The sequence below is a fragment of the Panthera pardus genome, unplaced genomic scaffold (assembly GCF_024362965.1).
Source record: "Panthera pardus isolate Hobbes unplaced genomic scaffold, ASM2436296v1 HiC_scaffold_17, whole genome shotgun sequence".
Lineage (NCBI taxonomy): Eukaryota > Metazoa > Chordata > Mammalia > Carnivora > Felidae > Panthera > Panthera pardus.
This window is the reverse complement of record NW_026526732.1, coordinates 145,020,568-145,038,756: the sequence shown is the minus strand read 5'-3', so window position 1 is coordinate 145,038,756 and position 18,189 is coordinate 145,020,568. Positions and strand designations below refer to the sequence as shown.

The following is an 18,189-nucleotide window of genomic DNA, read 5'->3' as shown; positions in this document are numbered from 1 at the left end:
AATCCTGGAAGGGGAGTAGTAGTATGTTTAAAGTGGTTGCTCTGGTGTATGTTGAAAACTTGGTGTTAGTTAACTTTTCAGGTTTCAAAGTTTTGTTCTGTCATTCTAGAATTACAGAGGAATTACTTCATAGGAGACTTTGGGTAAATGTTGCATTAGGTAATTTCTTAGTGTGTGCCACTAAGCTTTAATCCTGAGATGATTTCTTGAAAAAAGGAGTTCTGACGCCAGATACATTTGGGAGAAGTCTGTAATCTGGGTCCTTTCTTGGAGCTTCATAGTATACTCTAATCTTGTTCGTTGAAGCATTGTTTGTAATAGTTAAGAAACAGCTTAAATATTCATGGATAGAAGAGTGGAATCAGACTGTTCTACAGCAGTTAAGAAGGAATTGGGGCACCTGGGTGGCTTAGTCGGCTGAGCATCTGACTCTCGATTTCGGCTCAGGTCATGATCCCAGGGTTGTGGGATCGAGCCCTGCATCAGGCTCCATGGTCGATATTCTCTCTCTCTCTCTCTCTCTCTCTCTCTCTCTCTCTCTGCCTCTGCCCCTCCCCCTCTCTTTCCCCCTCCCCCTCTCCTTTCCCTCTTTCCCCTTCTCCATCTCCCCCTTTCTCCCCCCTCCCCCTTCCTCCCTGCCTGTCCCTCTGCCCCTCTCCCTCACTGGCTCTCTCCCTCTCTCTTTAAAAAAAAAAGAAGAAGAAGAAGGAATGAACCAGATCTTGATCTTTCAACATGGATGCATCTCAAGAACAGTAATTTAGAAAAACATTACAGAATGAGAATGATGGATGTATAGTATATAGTTTGTGTGTTCTTTTGAAACCATATGCTTTTACCAGCATATCTGTAGAGTATAAATTCATTTTTGTAAAGTCAAAAGGATTCAAACCAGCAAGCTGTGATATGGAGAAGTGATTGGGATTGGGGATGATGATCAAAGCATCCTTTTTTTTTTTAATATTTTTTTTTAACGTTTATTTATTTTTGAGACAGAGAGAGACAGAGCATGAATGGGGGAGGGGCAGAGAGAGAGACACACACAGAATCGGAAGCAGGCTCCAGGCCCTGAGCCGTCAGCCCAGAGCCCGACACGGGGCTCGAACTCATGGACGGCGAGATCGTGACCTGAGCTGAAGTCGGACGCTTAACTGACTGAGCCACCCAGGCGCCCCAAAGCATCCTTTTTAAGAAGGGAAATATTCATGTATTATTTGCAATAAAAATTAAATGCAAGTAAAATGCCTGTTAAGTGCTCAGAGGGCTACTTTCTTTTACCTCATTGGAGATGCCTAACTTGCTAAGTTTCAATTCCATCCTGCTGTGTATTAATTCAATTCATTATATACAAGTTAAACTTCATTTTGAGCCCTGATTCCACTAGGAAGAAACTGTTTTCAAACTATTCCATTGTAATGTGACTGTTCTTCACACATTTTAAGGAATAAATGAAGTAATTTATACAGTGTAGTCTGTGCAGATTCTCAAGAGATGGATTTATTCAGGCTTACCATCTTTGGTCCAGGAGGTCTTTAGGAGAGCAACAAAGAGAAGTTTGAACTTGGTTCTTGAGCCGCTAGTGGAAGAGCTGAGAAGCAGTATCTGTACTGCTCAGTGGAAACATTGCCATTCAAAACCTGTTAAGCTTAAAGAAGCAACCCCCCTTTTGGTCTTTCCATTGTTGGCAGTAATGCTCTTCCCAGTTCTATATCCTTTTCTTATCCTGTTCAGTAGACCTGATTTTGGCCTTTCTGAATCAAACTTGAGAGCAGTGGTGGTTTTGAGTTTACCAGTCCCTGGGGATCTTTTTTAACCTCTACATGTTACTGCCTTTAGTGACCTAACTTCTTCCTGAACTGGTGTTAGCATGCAGTCCATTTGCATAAAAATTGGTAGTGATGAAAGAGGATTCTTCTACCAGAACACCAAGTGGAAATCAGTACAGTATAAACTGAAAATGCTAATAAGTAGGGTGAACTTCAGAAATGTTTCGAGTAGCTGGGCATCCCTCAAGGATGGAAGGGCTGCAGGGCTTGATTGTCTGGAAGAAAGGTATGAAGCCTCCTGAACTGCCCTCCCCCGCCCCCCACATCTGCCTGATCAGCAAATGCCTTGCACGTGGCCGTAGCTCATTATGTGTTCTTGGTCACGACTGTGCACTGCTTGGGAGAGAGTTAGCCTTATCGCCAGTGACGTCTTCATGTAATTTTGAGGTGGGGGCTAGGGTTGAGGATAGGTGCAGAAAGAGAGAACTTATAAAGAAGAACTTGAGCACGATAAGTCAGATTTTGCTTGAGTACTCCCATAATACTCCCATGAGTATTATGGCTGTTTGTTTTTGTTTCCTATTGCTTAATTGTTGCAGGAACATATGTGTCTCAATTGTTTTTGAATAGAGGCAGGTTTTCTTTAATTGACCAGTTGGATTCTTCCCCTCTTTTGTGTCTGTGATACAAACATCATCAAATTATTGCACTACCATTTACTTTGTAGTATTGATCAAGATTGTGGCCAAAACTGTGGATTTGATATCTGTTTTTGGATACAGCTTAAAATTACTCCCAAGTAACAAGTTTATCAACATGCTTATATTCTTAGTGATGTGGTAAAGACCATTTAAATAAGCTCAATTCCTGTAAGTATAAAATTACAGAAATGTTTAAGATGTCATTTCTTCTCAGAACAAGACTGAGAGCTTTTGGTGAGTTCTCTAGTTTGGCTTTCTTTCCTTGGAAGTCCTTGGAAATCTGTTTTGAGAGCGTTCTAAATCCTGCATATTCCTGTCTTCTAGGATTTTTTTCTGGTCAAGCAGACAGTTCAGGATACAGAATCCAAGGATGAATGTTCACCGTGGCAGTGAGAGCGACAGGTTATTGCGGCAGGAGGCTGGCTGCCTGACGGATGAAAGCCCAGCTGCGGCACAAGAGAAAGAAACAAATAGCCCGGCTTCTTCTGGTCTTCAGAACCTTACTTATCCTCTAGGCCCCAGGAGCGATGGTATGACGCTTAGATCTTGACTTCATTTGGTGGGCTTTCCAACATCTGAGCATCCACTCTACCCAGAAGGCATGCATATTCTTTACCCAAATAAAATATCCAGCCAATTGGCTTAGCTTACATATCACAGCTCTATACAGCTGACCATCACAAAAAATCTCCACTTAATCAGTCCAGCATATCTAATGTGGCAATGATAGTATAAGAAAGATTGTCTTGGATTCCGAGTCAGAAGACACATTCAAATTCTAGCTCTGCTACTATCATCTGTAACCTTGGATGAGCTGCTTAATCTTTCTGAGCCCTGCTTTCTTAATCTGGAAGACAGGGATATTAATAATCTTCTTACTTCATGAGACCAAAAGACTTTTTAGTTATTGGACGTGCAGGCTCTTGATAAACTGTTAGGTTCTTCTTAATTTTTAATAAAGACAGTGGCAACACTAATAATATCAGTTACAGTTTATTGAGCATTCACTGTGCTAGGAACTTTACATACATTTTTTTTTTCAGTACAGGGTGGCAAATCTAGACCACTGCCTATTTTTGCAAATAAAAATTTTAAATAACAGCCATCATGTTTACATGATGCCTATTTGTTTACATATGGTCTTTGGCTCCTTTCCTGCTACAGTGACAGAGACCATGACCCACAAAACCCAAAATATTTACCTTCTGGCCTTTACAGAAAGTTTGCTGATCTCTGCTTAGATTAATCCTTGTACAGATGAGAAAAGTGAGGCTTCAGAAGCTTAGAAAACTTGTTCCGGTTCACACTGCTGGGAGTTAGGGGACTGGGATTTGAACTTGTGTCTTTCTGACCAGCGCTGTGCTCTTCTACATGTTTTAGCTGCCAGAGGAGCAGAGTGTGCCTGCCATCCTAGAGTGTACCGTCAGGGAGAATTTGTGCAGTGAGTTTCTTTTCCTACTCACCCATTTATGCTGGGTGCAACTTGAGGTGTCCTTCAGGAATCAGCCCGAGTTAAATTGCTTCGTTGCTGGGAGGGGGTGCAGGGGAGAGGGCAGCGGGCAGGGAGGGAATCGAGCATTCTAAAATCTGAATTTGTGGTGTAGGTACCTACTTTCAGTTTTTAGAACAGCGCTTTGAATGTGAAAGCCTGTCTTGGTGATTAAAGTGTTCTCTTGTTGTAAGCTTGCCTATGGATTTTGTGGAAGCTTGGCTCTTGGTATGCAGACACAGGGCCACATTGAAAATTTGTCAAAAGCTGTAGGACGTGAATCCTCAATAGGTTTTTGGTCTAGATTTTGGTTTCCTTTTCTCTAGAAGCAAATGGAGTGGGGGTGGGGGGAGTGAGTGTTCTCTAGGTCACAATTTATTTGGTTATCTAAGTGCCCAAAGTCAGACTCATTTCCCAGAGGTCATGGGCAGTAATCATGTTCGTGAATTATTGTGTACAAACTTAAAGTACATGAGGAATGGGAGATTTGGGGGGAAAAAAAAGATTTGAAGAAAATGTAGAAAAGTGTTAATTTGTCAAATCTAGGTGTCAGGATATGCATATTGTTAACTCTGTGCTTTGGTATGTTTGAATTTTTTCCTTAAAAAACTTTTTTTTAACTTAAAATATATTAGGAGAACTGCCAATTTAAAAGAATCCTATGGCAATCCTTTATAAATACTTTCCCCTGATTGTCTTCTGTGTACATCCAGATTTCAGCTACAGCATTTAGTTTTAAGCCTTTTTTGCATGATACAGTATTAACACACTTTGAAGTGCTCTCACATACTTTATTTCAGTTGATAAAATAATCCTGTGAGGGAGGTGGCGTGAACATTATTTTCATTTTACAGAAATGAACAAGGTTTGGAAAATTAAATAAATTACTTAAAATGACTCTTTGGTGATACTAGGATAGAAAACTGAGGTTCTGGGAATGAATCCTAACCCAAGGCCACTTGCAGTGGAACCTTTCTGCTGAGGGCAAGACTTGCCTTTACAAAAAATGGGGCGTTGGCAATGTTAGGATTCTTCTGTGCATAGTGAAAATGCATTTTTATGTGAATTTCTAGCAAAAGTAATGCATTAGACAATTAGAGACTATCATCCCTTCTGGGAAGTAAAATTTAGAAACATTTAGAAATTTTTGAATGTGGAAAATGAAATAGTTCCTGCACACAGAGGCAGCAGTTTCCTTAAAAAAAAAAAAAAGAAAAGAAAAAACAGGAAATATAAGAGTATTATTTAGAACTAGAAGTGGAAACGGAAGTAAAAAGTGATTGCCTCTGTGAAACAAACAGGGGAGGGCACGGAGTGTGGTAGGGCCTTGCTGGTTGTCCACAGAAATTCTTGAGTGCTTAAATTTTTTTAAGCCATGCACATAGTTTACTTTAAAAAATTTTAACCATTTTATTATAAAATGGGCATTATTGCCTTCATTCTCTCCTCCCCAACATACAAACCTGGAGAAAAGCTCAGGGTGATCCAATATGAGTTTCTAGTTTATTTTTCTTTGATTTGTTCGAGGCAAGAATTTTTTGCTTGTGAACACCTAAAAATGGGGGGTGGGGGGTAAGTTGGTTTTTTAAAGAAGAGCAGTTTTATTTTCCCCCCAAGCCTTTTTGCTGTCATGTTATTTTGATTTGTTTGTATGATCTTTTAGACCTTTCACTTGACTATGCCTCTCAGCCAGCAAATCTCCAGTTCCCTCACATAATGCCACTTCCCGAAGACATCAAAGGCTCCTGCTTCCAAAATGGGAATAAGCGGAACCATGAACCCTTTATGGCTCCAGAACGATTTGGAAACAGCACTGTGGGCTTTGGCAGTAACGTTCACTCCCAGGCGCCAGAGAAAGTGACACTTCTTGTAGATGGCACACGTTTTGTTGTGAATCCACAAATTTTCACTGCTCATCCGGATACCATGTTGGGAAGGTAATTGATGATAATTTCCTTCCAGATCCACTCTGTTCCCTATGAATAGAAATACCTGCTGTTTATCTTGCACTAGAATGAGGAAAAGAAGCACTGATTGCTTATTTTTCTACCTTCATACTTTTATGAGACAGGGAGGGCAAGCTTGTAAAACACCTTATATCTGTTGATAATTTGGGGGATGTACTTAATTTCTTTACAAAGCCAGTATAGTAAAATGAGCCCCCACAACTACCTGAGCAGTCAGAACTGTGGAAAATAATCTGCTGAGTAGCATTCCTTAGTCCTCGATAAACTCACTCTAAAGCAGAAGTCAGAGACCTGATTTCTATTACCCCATAGTTTGTATACCTCACAAAAGTAATAATCTTCTGAGTTCCACGTCAAAGATCTAGAGTTAAGGTGAGATCTATGTTGTTGTTTTTTTTTCTTTTGTCTTTTAATAAAAGATAGAATTAGACATGGGTTCCACATGACATAAGAACAAAGGCATTTTACTAAAGAGCATTTCACCTGCCATCCATTGCCCGTTATGCTTGGCAGGAGGATTATGCTGTCGTTTTCTAATGTCTCCATCACTATTCAAGTTTTCCAAAGCCAAATCTTTATATCTGGCTCTTTCATTGTTTCGTGATTGAGCTCTCTTTTCTTCATGTTCGACCCTCTGTGCTGCTTTTAGACTGTAGTCTTACCATCTCCTGCCTCCAGCATTTTAGGGTTAGAGTTTAGGAAATGGAAAGAGCCTGCCAAGGAGGAGCACTGTCCAGAAAGTATTCTTGGAGCCTGGGCTGGGAGTGAGGAGATTCTCTTTCTGGCCAACCACAGACCTTAACATGAGGAAGAGCAGATTGGGGTAGGAGTAAAAACAATAACTTGTATGTGTACACACAAACACTTGGCTTTTGAGGGTTTTTATCTACTTCGAAGTAGATCTTATTTAAAGATCTAACCTCACTCAGGACTTTGATTTAGAAATCAAAATGGACCATACTCATTTGTTGAGTTTTAGGCTAAATGGAATCCAGCTATTCAAATATATTTATATTTGAACATATACATAGAGATTCATGATGAACCATTTTTAACCAGAATCAAACTTGTATATTTCTCAGACATCTGAATTAAGACTAAACTAGGACATTAAAACATTTTCCAAATTGGCCCTATAGTTTATCAGACTTGACTTCCTGTCCTCGGTCTTGGTATCACTACACTATTGCACCCCCCTCCCCCGCTTCAAAGTCAGCATTAGCCTCAACACAGGCTGCTCTTTGAGGTAGATTGGCTCTGAAAACAGTGACCAAGAGAAGCAAGCAAGCATTTTCTGAGTAATAGATTAATAGACTCTTGGGTGACGCCCTTTGAATCTAGGAATGAGTTGTCCCATGACAAGAGAGTCTGATTCTTTATCTGGGTGGTTCATCAGCTGAGTCAGCTGAAGTCATCTGTTCTGAGAGTTGCTTGGGTTTGCTCTGTCCTGAGGTTATATACCGTGTGCATAAGCCTAGGCAGTGAGCTTACAGGTGTGGGCCAGTAGTCACAAGGGGACAAGCTGAGAGATTGCAAATGGATTAACATTAATCCATGTCACTACCAGATAGAGAACTCTGAGCTTAGGTTCCGCTGATGATACTTGGGGGGCGGGGAGGGGGGGTGGATTACATGGCACGTTGACTATTTTGATTCATAGCTGTCTTGGCTAAACTTCAGCCAGAATGTTCCAGAAACATGTCAGCATTCTTTGAAGACACTTATCAAGATGGATTTCTTCTGTATGGTATAGTGGTTTGAAAAGCATGTTATTTGGAGTCTTTTTCAGACCTCTGAAAAGCAGCCAATTTAGGGTGGCGGATAACAGTTTTGAACGTTGAACATAGGGGTTCCCAGCAGATTCAGGAAGGAAGTGGCAGTGAGGCCCAGTTGGAAACTTAAGTCGGGCTGGCTGAAGATCCCGACTGTCTGCCTTGTCCCTCACTCTGGTTTCCCATTCCATAACTCAGATGTACAGTGGGAGTGGTGGAAGTCGTGAGGCCAGTTTTACTGGAGGGAGGAAGGATGGGAAAAGAGTAAGAAAAAGGAAGATCTCCCTGTGCCCTCATGACTTCTGAGTTCATGCGCAGAGCAGACCCCTCTGAACTATGTCAAACCACTGATGAGCCTAGTATCTACCATCCCTGCCTAGTTGACCTGAAGTTCCCATCATTAGAGCTACTCCTCGGATGGAAGAGGGGCGTTTCCCCCAGAACTCCAGCATTAAAAAAATGTATCAGGAAACAGAGAACATTAACATCTACACCTAGCGCTCTGGATTCATCTATCACGTTAGATGTTTGAACAGCAAAACTCAGAAATACTGAGGACTGGCATCCTAGATAATGCTAATTGAGGGAGGAAAAGAACAGGAAGGGTCAGGAGCGTGAGACCCCCTGTCTTCTTTAGCTGCCAGTTTATAGGTGGGTTCCTCGGTGGTGGGGAGGGCTTGAGAGGCAACCCTCACACACTCCAGAGATTTTCCAACTTGATTTGCTGTCCCAGAAGCACCACAGGTGAACCTGGAGGACTTGCTGCTTCATTTCTCCTTTGCTCAAATGCTGAAAGCAATTGCTGCCACCTTTTCTGTCTGGAGGGAGCTTCTTAATAGGGGTTGGATCCCACCACTGTGTTTTTAATTTATGAGTTCTTAAACTATGGGAACGTGGAATGGAGTCTTACTGAATGAGGTGTCAAGGGGTCAGCCTCCTCTGTGAAGAATCCAGCTGGACTGCAGAAGGTAACATTGTTGCCTGGTATCTTTCAGAATGTTTGGACCAGGAAGAGAGTACAACTTCACTCGGCCCAATGAGAAGGGAGAGTATGAGATTGCTGAAGGAATCAGTGCAACTGTATTTCGAACCGTGCTGGTGTGTAGGAGCCTTTTTGTTACCTCCTCTTCCCCAGGGGCAGGCACAGACTCAAGTCATAAGACTTGAGGTCTCCATCAGATTGTTAACTGACTTTCGGTCTGTAGTCCGTTATTGCCCTTCCCTCTTTATTTTCTATTGTGGTAACTTTTAAGTACTTCTTGCCTGTCAGGTATCAAGTTGGGATTAAGCATGCCAGGAGAGCCAGGAGCCACTTGGCCATCTGATAAGTCATCCAGCTTGGTGGTAGTTCTAGTATCCTATCAGTTTAACAGAACTAGGAATGAATAGGGGGTTGAGGAAGTAAGTTTTCGTCTTGTTCTTCGCCTTCATTTCTTATTTTTAATCTGTTTACAGGATTATTACAAAACTGGTATCATTAATTGTCCAGATGGCATCTCTATTCCAGACCTTAGAGATACATGTGATTATCTCTGCATAAACTTTGACTTCAACACTATCCGATGTCAAGATCTGAGTGAGTACAGGAGCACTCCCAGCTGCATTTGAGCCGCTGAACTTTGAGTTTGCTTGAAATTGACTGGCAACTTTTTGTTAGTAGAGTTTCAAGCGTAAATTAAAAATCATCTGCCCGAGGCAGGTATTGTGATACTAACCCATTCCCTCTCTCATGCTTCAAAGCACTGTGAGGAAGTATACAAAAGAGAACATGTGTTGGGTTCTAAATCTAGCTTGTCAAGTGAGTCACCAAGCTAATTGCTTCCCCTCCTAGGACCTGGTGTCTCAGTTCTTTAATAAATAAGGATACTGATTCTTGGACATGAGTGAGCCTTCCCTCATAAAGTCAAACAGCATAAATTGGCTGGGTTCTTCTTAGAATTATTTTTATCATTATTTTTTTTTAATTTTTAAAATTTCTTTTAATGTTTTTTACTTACTTTTGAGAGAGAGAACATAAGCAGGGGGAGGAAGAGAAAGAGGGGGGAGACACAGAATCCAAAGCGGGTTCCAGGCTCTGACCTGTCAGCGCAGAGCCCGATGAGGGGTTCAAACTCACAGACTGTGAGATCATGACCTGAGCCGAAGTCATATGCTTTAACCCGCTGAGCCATCCAGGTGCCCCTTAATGTTTGTTTATTTTGAGACAGAGAGCAAGTGAGGGAGCGGCAGAGAGAGGGGGAGAGAGAAAGAATCCCAAGCAGGGCTGGATTCAGGGCTTGATCTCATGGAGCATGAGATCATGACCTGAGCTGAAATCAAGAGTCAGATGCTTAACCAACTGAGCCACCCAGGTGCCCTATTTTTATTATTGTTATTGTTTACTAATAGCTTTATAGCTGTGAACTTGCTTAATTCTTACAACAGTTAGCCCTGAAAGCCAGGTGATAACCCCATGTAACAAATGAGAAGACTGAGAAATTAGCATGTTCAAAGCTCTAAGCATTAAAGCTGGGATTAGAACTGATTGACTGCAAATGCCATTTTCTTATCATCTCCTAGCCTTCCTGAAGTTATTTTAAAAACTATTCTTTGAGGTTCATGATACATTTCCCTGCATACTCCATGAAGTTCTCTAGACTTGTGGTTTCCCTACTGAGTTTAGCACACAGTTAGAGCAAGTCCCTTGGTGTCATTAAACTTAGATTATTCCTCTTCTGTGGTACTGTAACTCCATGAAATTGGGGTCCAGAGCATCTTGAGAAGAGGTACTACAGTCATCCCCAGACAGCAGTTGTATCTCTTGTAGAATTAATGTTTATGGTTTGACTTGTACAGCTAACAAAACCGCACTTGTTCAGAATGCTCAGGGATTATTGAGCATGAGAAGGTTAAAGAGTAATGGAATGTGAAACATTTAACAAAATCAGTTTAATTAGCACTTCAGAGCAAGAAACAATTTCTGCCTTTAAAATGGGCCACCTCTCCGGAACTTATCAGTGACAACAGCCATTATTACCTCATAGTCTTTTTCACTCCGGTAATCTCTGCGCTAGGGCAGATAGGACGTTCACCTGCATTTTCTCTCCCCAGGCGCTTTACTGCATGAACTGTCTAATGATGGTGCTCACAAGCAGTTTGACCACTACCTCGAAGAGTTGATCTTGCCCATCATGGTGGGCTGTGCCAAGAAAGGGGAGCGAGAGTGCCACATCGTCGTGCTGACGGATGAGGATTCTGTGGACTGGGATGAAGACCACCCCCCTCCCATGGGGGAGGAATATTCCCAAAGTAGGAGCCCCCTGCACGGTGTAGATGTTTTCAGCGGGAAACATGCTGCCCAGAGTAACAGCTGCATCCTGTAACCAGCATGACTGTCACTGTTAAGCTGGCAGTGAGCACACTCACCTGGTGCAGTCTAGTGATGCACATCTAACTTTTATGCGGCTTATATGACGTTGTTATTCCTCCCACTCCTGCCCCCAATGTCTGATACTGTGGCAGTGTGGTGGCGATACCGAGGCCATTAATTGGTGGTGTCATTCTTCTCTCCATTTGTGTCATTTTTAAACCCTTTAAAAAAATTTTTTTTAACGTTTGTTTTTGAGAGAGACAAAGCATGAGCAGGGGAGGGACAGAGAGAGATAAGGAGACACAGAATCTGAAGCAGGCTCCAAGCTCTGAGCTATCAGCACAGAGCCCGACACGGGGGCTGAAACTCACAAACCACGAGATCATGACTTGAGCCAAAGTCTGATGCTTAACTGACTGAGCCACCCAGGCGCCCCAAATCCTTTTGAATTGGTAACAGTTCAGAAAGTACAAAAGGTTATACATTGAAAAGTCTTGATCCCATCCCTGCCTCATCTACCCAGTTTTCCTTCTCAGTTTCTTTTATATCTTCCCAGGTGTATTCAGTGCACGACCAATTACATACATGATTTTTCCTTTTTTTTTTTCCAAATAATACCCTATTCTACAGACTGTCCAGTACCATGTCTTAACATAAAAACCTTCCGTGATCTTTTTTTATGGCTGTATGGTATTCTACTGCATGGCTGTGCCATAATTGATTTAATTAGCTGTGTTGTTGATTTAAGCTATAAATTATAAATGATGCTGCAATAAATATCCTTTTAAACATAGTCTTTTCACACACATGTATCTCTGTGGAATGATAGTCCTAAAGGGGCACCCGGCTGGCTCAGTTAGTAGAGCCTGCAACCCCCTCATCTCAGAGTTGAGTTCAAGCCCCATGTTGGGGTATAGGGATTACTTAAAAAAATAAAATCTTTATTAAAAAAAGTTTCCTAGAAATGGAATTTCTGTGCCAAAGCTTTGTTCCTTTATAATTTTGGTAGATGCTGCCAAAGTTTCCTCCACAAAGGTTAAACCATCTCAAAACAACATGTGACAGGTTTCCCACACCCTCAACAAAACAGCGTTTTATTAAACTTTCATCTTTGCCACTCTGATAGGTAAAAAATAGCCTCTCATTTGAATGTTTCAATCTGCATTTCTCATTTCATGATCAAGACTCACCATCTTTTCGTTTTTAAGAGCCATTTTAATTTCCTCTACTGTAACTTTATTTGTGCCTTTTGCCCATTACAGAATGGATTGTTAGTCTTTTACTTAGTGATTTGTGAAAGCTCTGTGACCACTCTTTATATATTAAGGAAATCAGCCCTTTGTAATAAGAGTTGCAGGTAGTTTTCCCAGTTGGTTGTCTTTTTAGTTGTGTTAATGGTGATTTGGCTACGCAGCAGTGTTTTGGGTTTTTTTATGTAGTTGAATATATCAGTTTTTATTTTGTGGCTTCTGGCTTTTATGCCGTACCCAGAAAGGTCTTCCACACCCTGAGACTATAAAAATTTCTCACGTGGTTTCTTTCTTATGTTTGATCTATTAACATTTAATCTGTGATCCAACTGGATTTTTTTTCTTTTTTTCTTTTTTTCTTTTTTTTTGGCGTCAGTGTCAGATATATCTTTCATTAGTCTGATTCTCTTAGCTCATCTCCCTCCTCTTTTGGAAGTCTTTACTCCGTGACTAACCCAGTTTTTCTTTTTTCCAGTTCTTTATAGCTCCAAGCTCTATAGATTCTTCAAATATATTGAGAATCGTGATGTCGCTAAAACAGTGTTAAAGGAGCGGGGCCTGAAAAACATTCGCATTGGAATTGAAGGTAATAAACATCCCAGTTAGTATACAGCTTGCTTAGCTTATGGAGCAGGTTGTATCTATGGGCACAGCTTAGGTCCTTAAAACTCAGCTTCCAGAGGACCTAGAGAATAGGCACATATGAAAACCACATTCCTACCCCTTTGAAGGATTCCTGTTTTTTTGTTTGCCCTTACGTTTCCTTTTCATGTTGTATCTAGTTGTAAATGCTTTAAAACAGCTGCAGGAAGAAGTTCCACCTTAACTGTTTGGGACAAAGAGCAGTGAGGACTAAGGACACTGGTGGGCTCACCAAGTGCGAGGGCCATTCCTCCAGGTCTTGGTGAGGATCTTTTTGGGATCTGGAAGGGTCCTTCTGAAAACTATAGCTTGGAGACTCAAAATTTTAATTTTTTCCACCACATACCTTGGAGGAAGGTCTGTATGTGTAGATAGAACTGCTTTAAATGATCTTGAGCAATGACTCCCAACCGGTGGTCTCATGGAGGGGTCTTAGACACTGATTCTTAGAGAATGCTGAAGCTATTCTGGTCACACCTCCACGAGTGTTTTTTTAATCTCGCTGTCTCAGTCTTGCCCACAGAGCCCATCAGATCTTCACTGTGTCTGACTTAGGTTGGAATTTCAAGTTGGAAGAGATTTTTGAGATCTGTTAAATCTCTTTCCACTGTGTCATTCTTTGGTAACTGGAAACTCCCGGAACAAGGTGATAAGGATTACTCCATTTCCCAGAGAAGCCCATCCACTGTTCTACCATTAGAATATTTTTCTAGTAGATCTAGTAGATCACTTCCTCTGTCTTCTGTCTTCTTTCTAGTTCTAGCCTCTGAAGCTACTTTGAGTAAGATTTCTCCCATTTCCATGTGATAGCCTTTCGGATTTTTTAGGCAACATTCCTGTTTTTTCCTTGAGGCTACACATTACACACCTTCTTAACTGCTTCTCTGACAGCGTGTTCTCTACGCAGTAGAATTAGAGGACTGGAGTTAGCCATGGCCTAGAAAGACTTCTCTGGTATTGCTGCCAGGAACTAACAGCTTCTGAAATTATGCACCCTGCCATTAGAAGGGATAGAATTTTTACTTCCTTTCTAAGGGATAAGACCTATTCACCCGGATAGATGGGAAGTGCGCGTGTAGGTGGCTGGGAGTGGCAGAGCATGGTCAGGGGTCATTTCCCCAGTAGTTTTCATGCACAGTCTTTGAATTTGGGAGACAATTGATGTGGTTAGGGAAGGGAAAGTATGGAAGCTGGAGTGAGCAATTTGCTGGAGTCATGGGAATGGCCTTTTGCTTTATTTCAGGTTATCCTACCTGTAAAGAAAAAATTAAGAGAAGACCTGGTGGCCGATCTGAAGTAATCTATAATTATGTGCAGCGCCCCTTTATCCAGATGTCATGGGAAAAGGAAGAAGGGAAGAGTCGCCACGTGGATTTCCAGTGTGTCCGAAGCAAATCCCTCACTAATCTGGTGGCTGCTGGAGAAGATGTCTTAGAGGACCAGGAGATATTAATGCACCACCCACCCCAAGTGGATGAACTTGACCGGCTGAATGCCCCACTTTCTCAGATGGCTTCTAATGACTTTCAAGATTAGGGCCAGCTATGGACCTACCCCTCTTCGGAGCACTTCTCTGTCCAGAATGTCCACCGCCAGTCCTCCCATGGTTTGTCTCACCCTGAGTAGGAGACATGCTTCTCCATCCTCTCCCTTTCTCCCACAAATAACCTGTGTCCTTTTCATTACTGAGAAATCTGTGCCTCCGGCAGGGGATGAAAGGCACTCACTGGTAAATAAGCCACCAGCTTGGCAGTGGCCCTGGTAACTTGAAAATTTGGGGTCTGGTGCTGTTTACTCAGTCTTTGCATAACTGCAAAAAGCAGGAAAGGAAGTCAAGACTCCTGTTGCCTCCTATTCATCAAAGCAGTCCTCATCCTTTACACTTTGTTCTTGGCTTTTGTTTTGTTTGTTTTATACCAGGCGAAGTGAATTACTGAGCAGCAAAGGGACCAGACTTTAAGAAGAGACAATCTCTGGCTTCCACAACCAGGTACTAACGGGATTCTTATTCAGGATTTAATGAAGATGCCATTCCTGGTGGCCTCTGTGCCCAGATTGCATCCGGAAGACCTAGGCTGTCATCAAAATGTCCAAAAGGAAATTTCTTAAAGAGTTTAAGTTCAGCTTTGTTTTTCATTAATGCGACGAATAATTCAAAACCATACAGATTCTTTGACAGGAACTCTAGTAATAGTGGAACAGTGTTTATGAAACCCTTTTAGGCTCAAGGTTTTTGAGCCAACACAAATCAATTATTTGGAATGAAATTCACAACTCAAGTACAAGAACCTCTCCAAATCAGGCCACTTTGATCATCCTGTCTCGGAATCTGGTGTGAAGCCTTTAGGTCTTCACCCTAGGGCAGCACATTGCTATGGGTGTGGCTGGGAAACCTCAGTTGATACGGTTTAAAGGTTTTCAAGAGATGAGCAGAAATTTCTCACAAGTGCTTAGTTTCTCAACAGAGACTTCTAAAAGCTCCAGGGAAGGGGACATTTGGGGTGAAGCTGAGTGCGGAAACATCACCTCACAGGCTTTGTCCCAACGCAGGATTTTTCTTTGTATGTTCTTTTCATACTGTGGAATTCTTTTGGATATCAGGATATTTGAAGTAGCCAGTTACACAGCTCACACTGCGTAAAGAAACCATACTACTGTCATCCCCAAAGGAAGGATGAGTTGAAGGGATATTACACCTAGTAATTTTGTTTGATCTGTCGACTCTTGTGTTAATAATGCATTGGTGTAGGACAACCGAGATCACTCCCCCCAAGTACTAAACCATTTTCCCTTATGTCCCCATGGCTATTAGCAGAGCTAAATTTCAAGTCTAGAGCCAGATGTTAAGTGTCTGGGGATAATTTGTCATTTTGTGGTAAAGGTGGTCTTCTTATCACCTACCCAGAACCTTTACTCATCACAAATTTCAAAGAGGTACATAGTTTCCTTAACATCTTTAAGATAATGTGACTAGTTTTCTTAAATTCCATTCCCATAAGATACCATAGGACAAGTTAGTGGATTCCTTTTTTTTTTTTTTTTTTTTTACTGTTTATTTTTTTGAGAGAGACAGACAGTGCACGTCGTTGGGGCAGAGAGAGAGGGAGACACAGAATCTGAAGCAGGCTCCAGGCTCTGAGCTGTCAGCACAGAACCTGACATGGGGCTCGAACTCACAAGCTGTGAGATCATGACCTGAGCCGAAGTCGGATGCTCAACCTACTGAGCCACCCAGGTGCCCCAGTGGATTCCATTTTATGACTGCCCTAGTCCTAGTCCTCCAAAAGTAAAGTCAGATGGATGTCAAAAGCTGCTCTTTCCAGGCTTGAAGAACAAGAATGTTCTTAAGAAGTGTGTTGTCTTGTGCATGTGACTGGCAGCACAGTGGAAATCCATGCTCTGTTCATTACTCGTAAAGAAGTAGAAGTAAGGGGTTAAACTGAGCCATCTCCCACCTACAGAGTTCTTCTGACTACCACTGGCATCCAGTTTGTAAGGCTGATGGCAAGGGTTAAAGTTTAGGATTAGTGTTTTTTGTAGCCAGAGGTTACTTTTAGGTCTGTGAAACTCATGGACTCATTTGTCAGGTTTGGCTTTAACCTTATCAGCCCTACACTCATACCCACTAATTGACCAGCCCAGATAATTGTTTAATGGTGCTTTATGCTTATCAGTTGACTTCCGTGCCATCACAGAGGAAGTTAGAATTAACTGTGTGGTCTGGTAAGTATAACTTCTGTTGTACATCTTATGTATTAACATTTAAGTACAAACATGCCGCAGCTAATACTCTAAAACTCATTAGTTCTTGCTTAGGTAAAAAGCCAGGTATGAAAGTATGGCATGTACTTAATAACACTTTGTTCTATGTAAATGATTAGTTTCCTCAGGCTTTCAAGGAGTAGTTCTTTTTTCCTCCCCAGACTGGGTTCATGTGCATTTGGCCCCAACCCATAGGGTGAGTGAGCCAGAAACCTGTATAGGCAAATCTGCCAGTGTCCCTAGATGATGGTGACAAAAGGAAAAGTGGGGCTCACAGGTCCCTTCTTGTGGAGAGGGAGGTTTCTTCTGCACCCCCACCCTCCCAGTCTGGAGCTCAGCATCACTGTAGTTTGGTGGCTCCCCTTAGCCATAGCTGCTTGTTCCTGGGGCCAGGACATTCCATAATGGCAGGACCATGCAGTCCCCACGGGGACGGTGGCTGGGTTGCCGTCATTCCCTTCAGAGTCCGTTAATGGCCAGCTGGGTAAGAGGTATTTCTAATAAAGGTGGAACTCAGGTTTGGTGTTTTGTTTTGTTGTTTTTTTCTTTTTCTAAGTGCCTAAATAAGTAAGCCAGGCTGTTTATACAGAACCACCTTCAAAGTAAGATGGTTTTGCTCAGACTGTCTTACTCAGAGGTATCTCAAGCCAAGATAAACCTGAATTTGAGCTTTAGAATCTGAGTTTGTTAATGCATCATTATCATGTATCGTTAACTAGGAAACATTTGGCATTGAGCTGGAGAGTGGGCAAAGAATGTTAACGTGTGTCTGGTGAGATTACTTAACGGTTTCTCCAAAGTGGAGGGAAAGTATCAGAAAAAATGACAGCAAAAATGGTAAGGAAGCTAGAAAGTAGCTAGACTGACTGCACAATTTGTAACAGCCAGTATTATTTTAAGCTAAATTCCAAGAAACCAATGTGATATCTAATGTATACAAGTCTATGAAAATACTGTGGCATAAGCCCAGGAAGGATGGATGTATTTGCAGAAAACAATCAGAGCACAGGCTTTTTAACTCAAATTGTCAAAGTGTGATATGGAGTCTTTTTTTTTTTTTCTGTCAAGTCAATAGAAAGTTAAGAATCAAGGGATTTTAGTAATTTATTCAATGCCACTTCTTGCCATTATTTTGAGATTGTTAAAATGGGCATACGAGTTCAGAAAGGGAACCTGATGCCTTCACTGGTAGAGACGGAGCCACATTCGTGCTGTGGGTGGGATCACCTCTGCGGAAGAACAGTACGTTTTCTCTTAAAGGCAAGATGCTTATAGGTTTTACCTCTTTACTTTGTATTTACTTTGAAAGTTGCACTTGTTCACCTACCAGTGTTTACGAAATCCTGTATTTGGGATGCTTTTTCTATAATAAAATATTATCATTTGTGTTCATGTTGTTTTTTAGCAGAAAATAAAGTTGGAAGTCAAGATATTAAAGGGACTGAAAGAAGTAGCACCTTGACTGCCCAGAACAGAGCCTCTTCCTTTCCT

At 41.6% G+C, this 18,189-nt stretch overlaps 1 protein-coding gene across 2 annotated transcripts in view; it reads left to right on the top strand.

The window, feature by feature from the left end:
• KCTD20 (potassium channel tetramerization domain containing 20) overlaps positions 1-18,086 on the top strand; it is a 37,193-nt gene extending 19,107 nt beyond the window's left edge. The window contains exons 2-8 of one of the 2 annotated variants that reach the window (XM_019456938.2): positions 2,792-2,997; positions 5,620-5,893; positions 8,691-8,793; positions 9,151-9,271; positions 10,786-10,983; positions 12,770-12,880; positions 14,180-18,086. In XM_019456938.2, coding sequence (XP_019312483.1) covers positions 2,838-2,997; positions 5,620-5,893; positions 8,691-8,793; positions 9,151-9,271; positions 10,786-10,983; positions 12,770-12,880; positions 14,180-14,472 — 1,260 coding nt within the window. In that variant the 5' untranslated portion in view covers positions 2,792-2,837 and the 3' untranslated portion in view covers positions 14,473-18,086. Of the gene's footprint in view, positions 1-2,791; positions 2,998-5,619; positions 5,894-8,690; positions 8,794-9,150; positions 9,272-10,785; positions 10,984-12,769; positions 12,881-14,179 lie in introns of those variants that run through there. The other variant, XM_019456939.2, reaches the window with a different exon arrangement.
• The last annotated feature ends 103 nt before the right edge of the window (positions 18,087-18,189 follow it).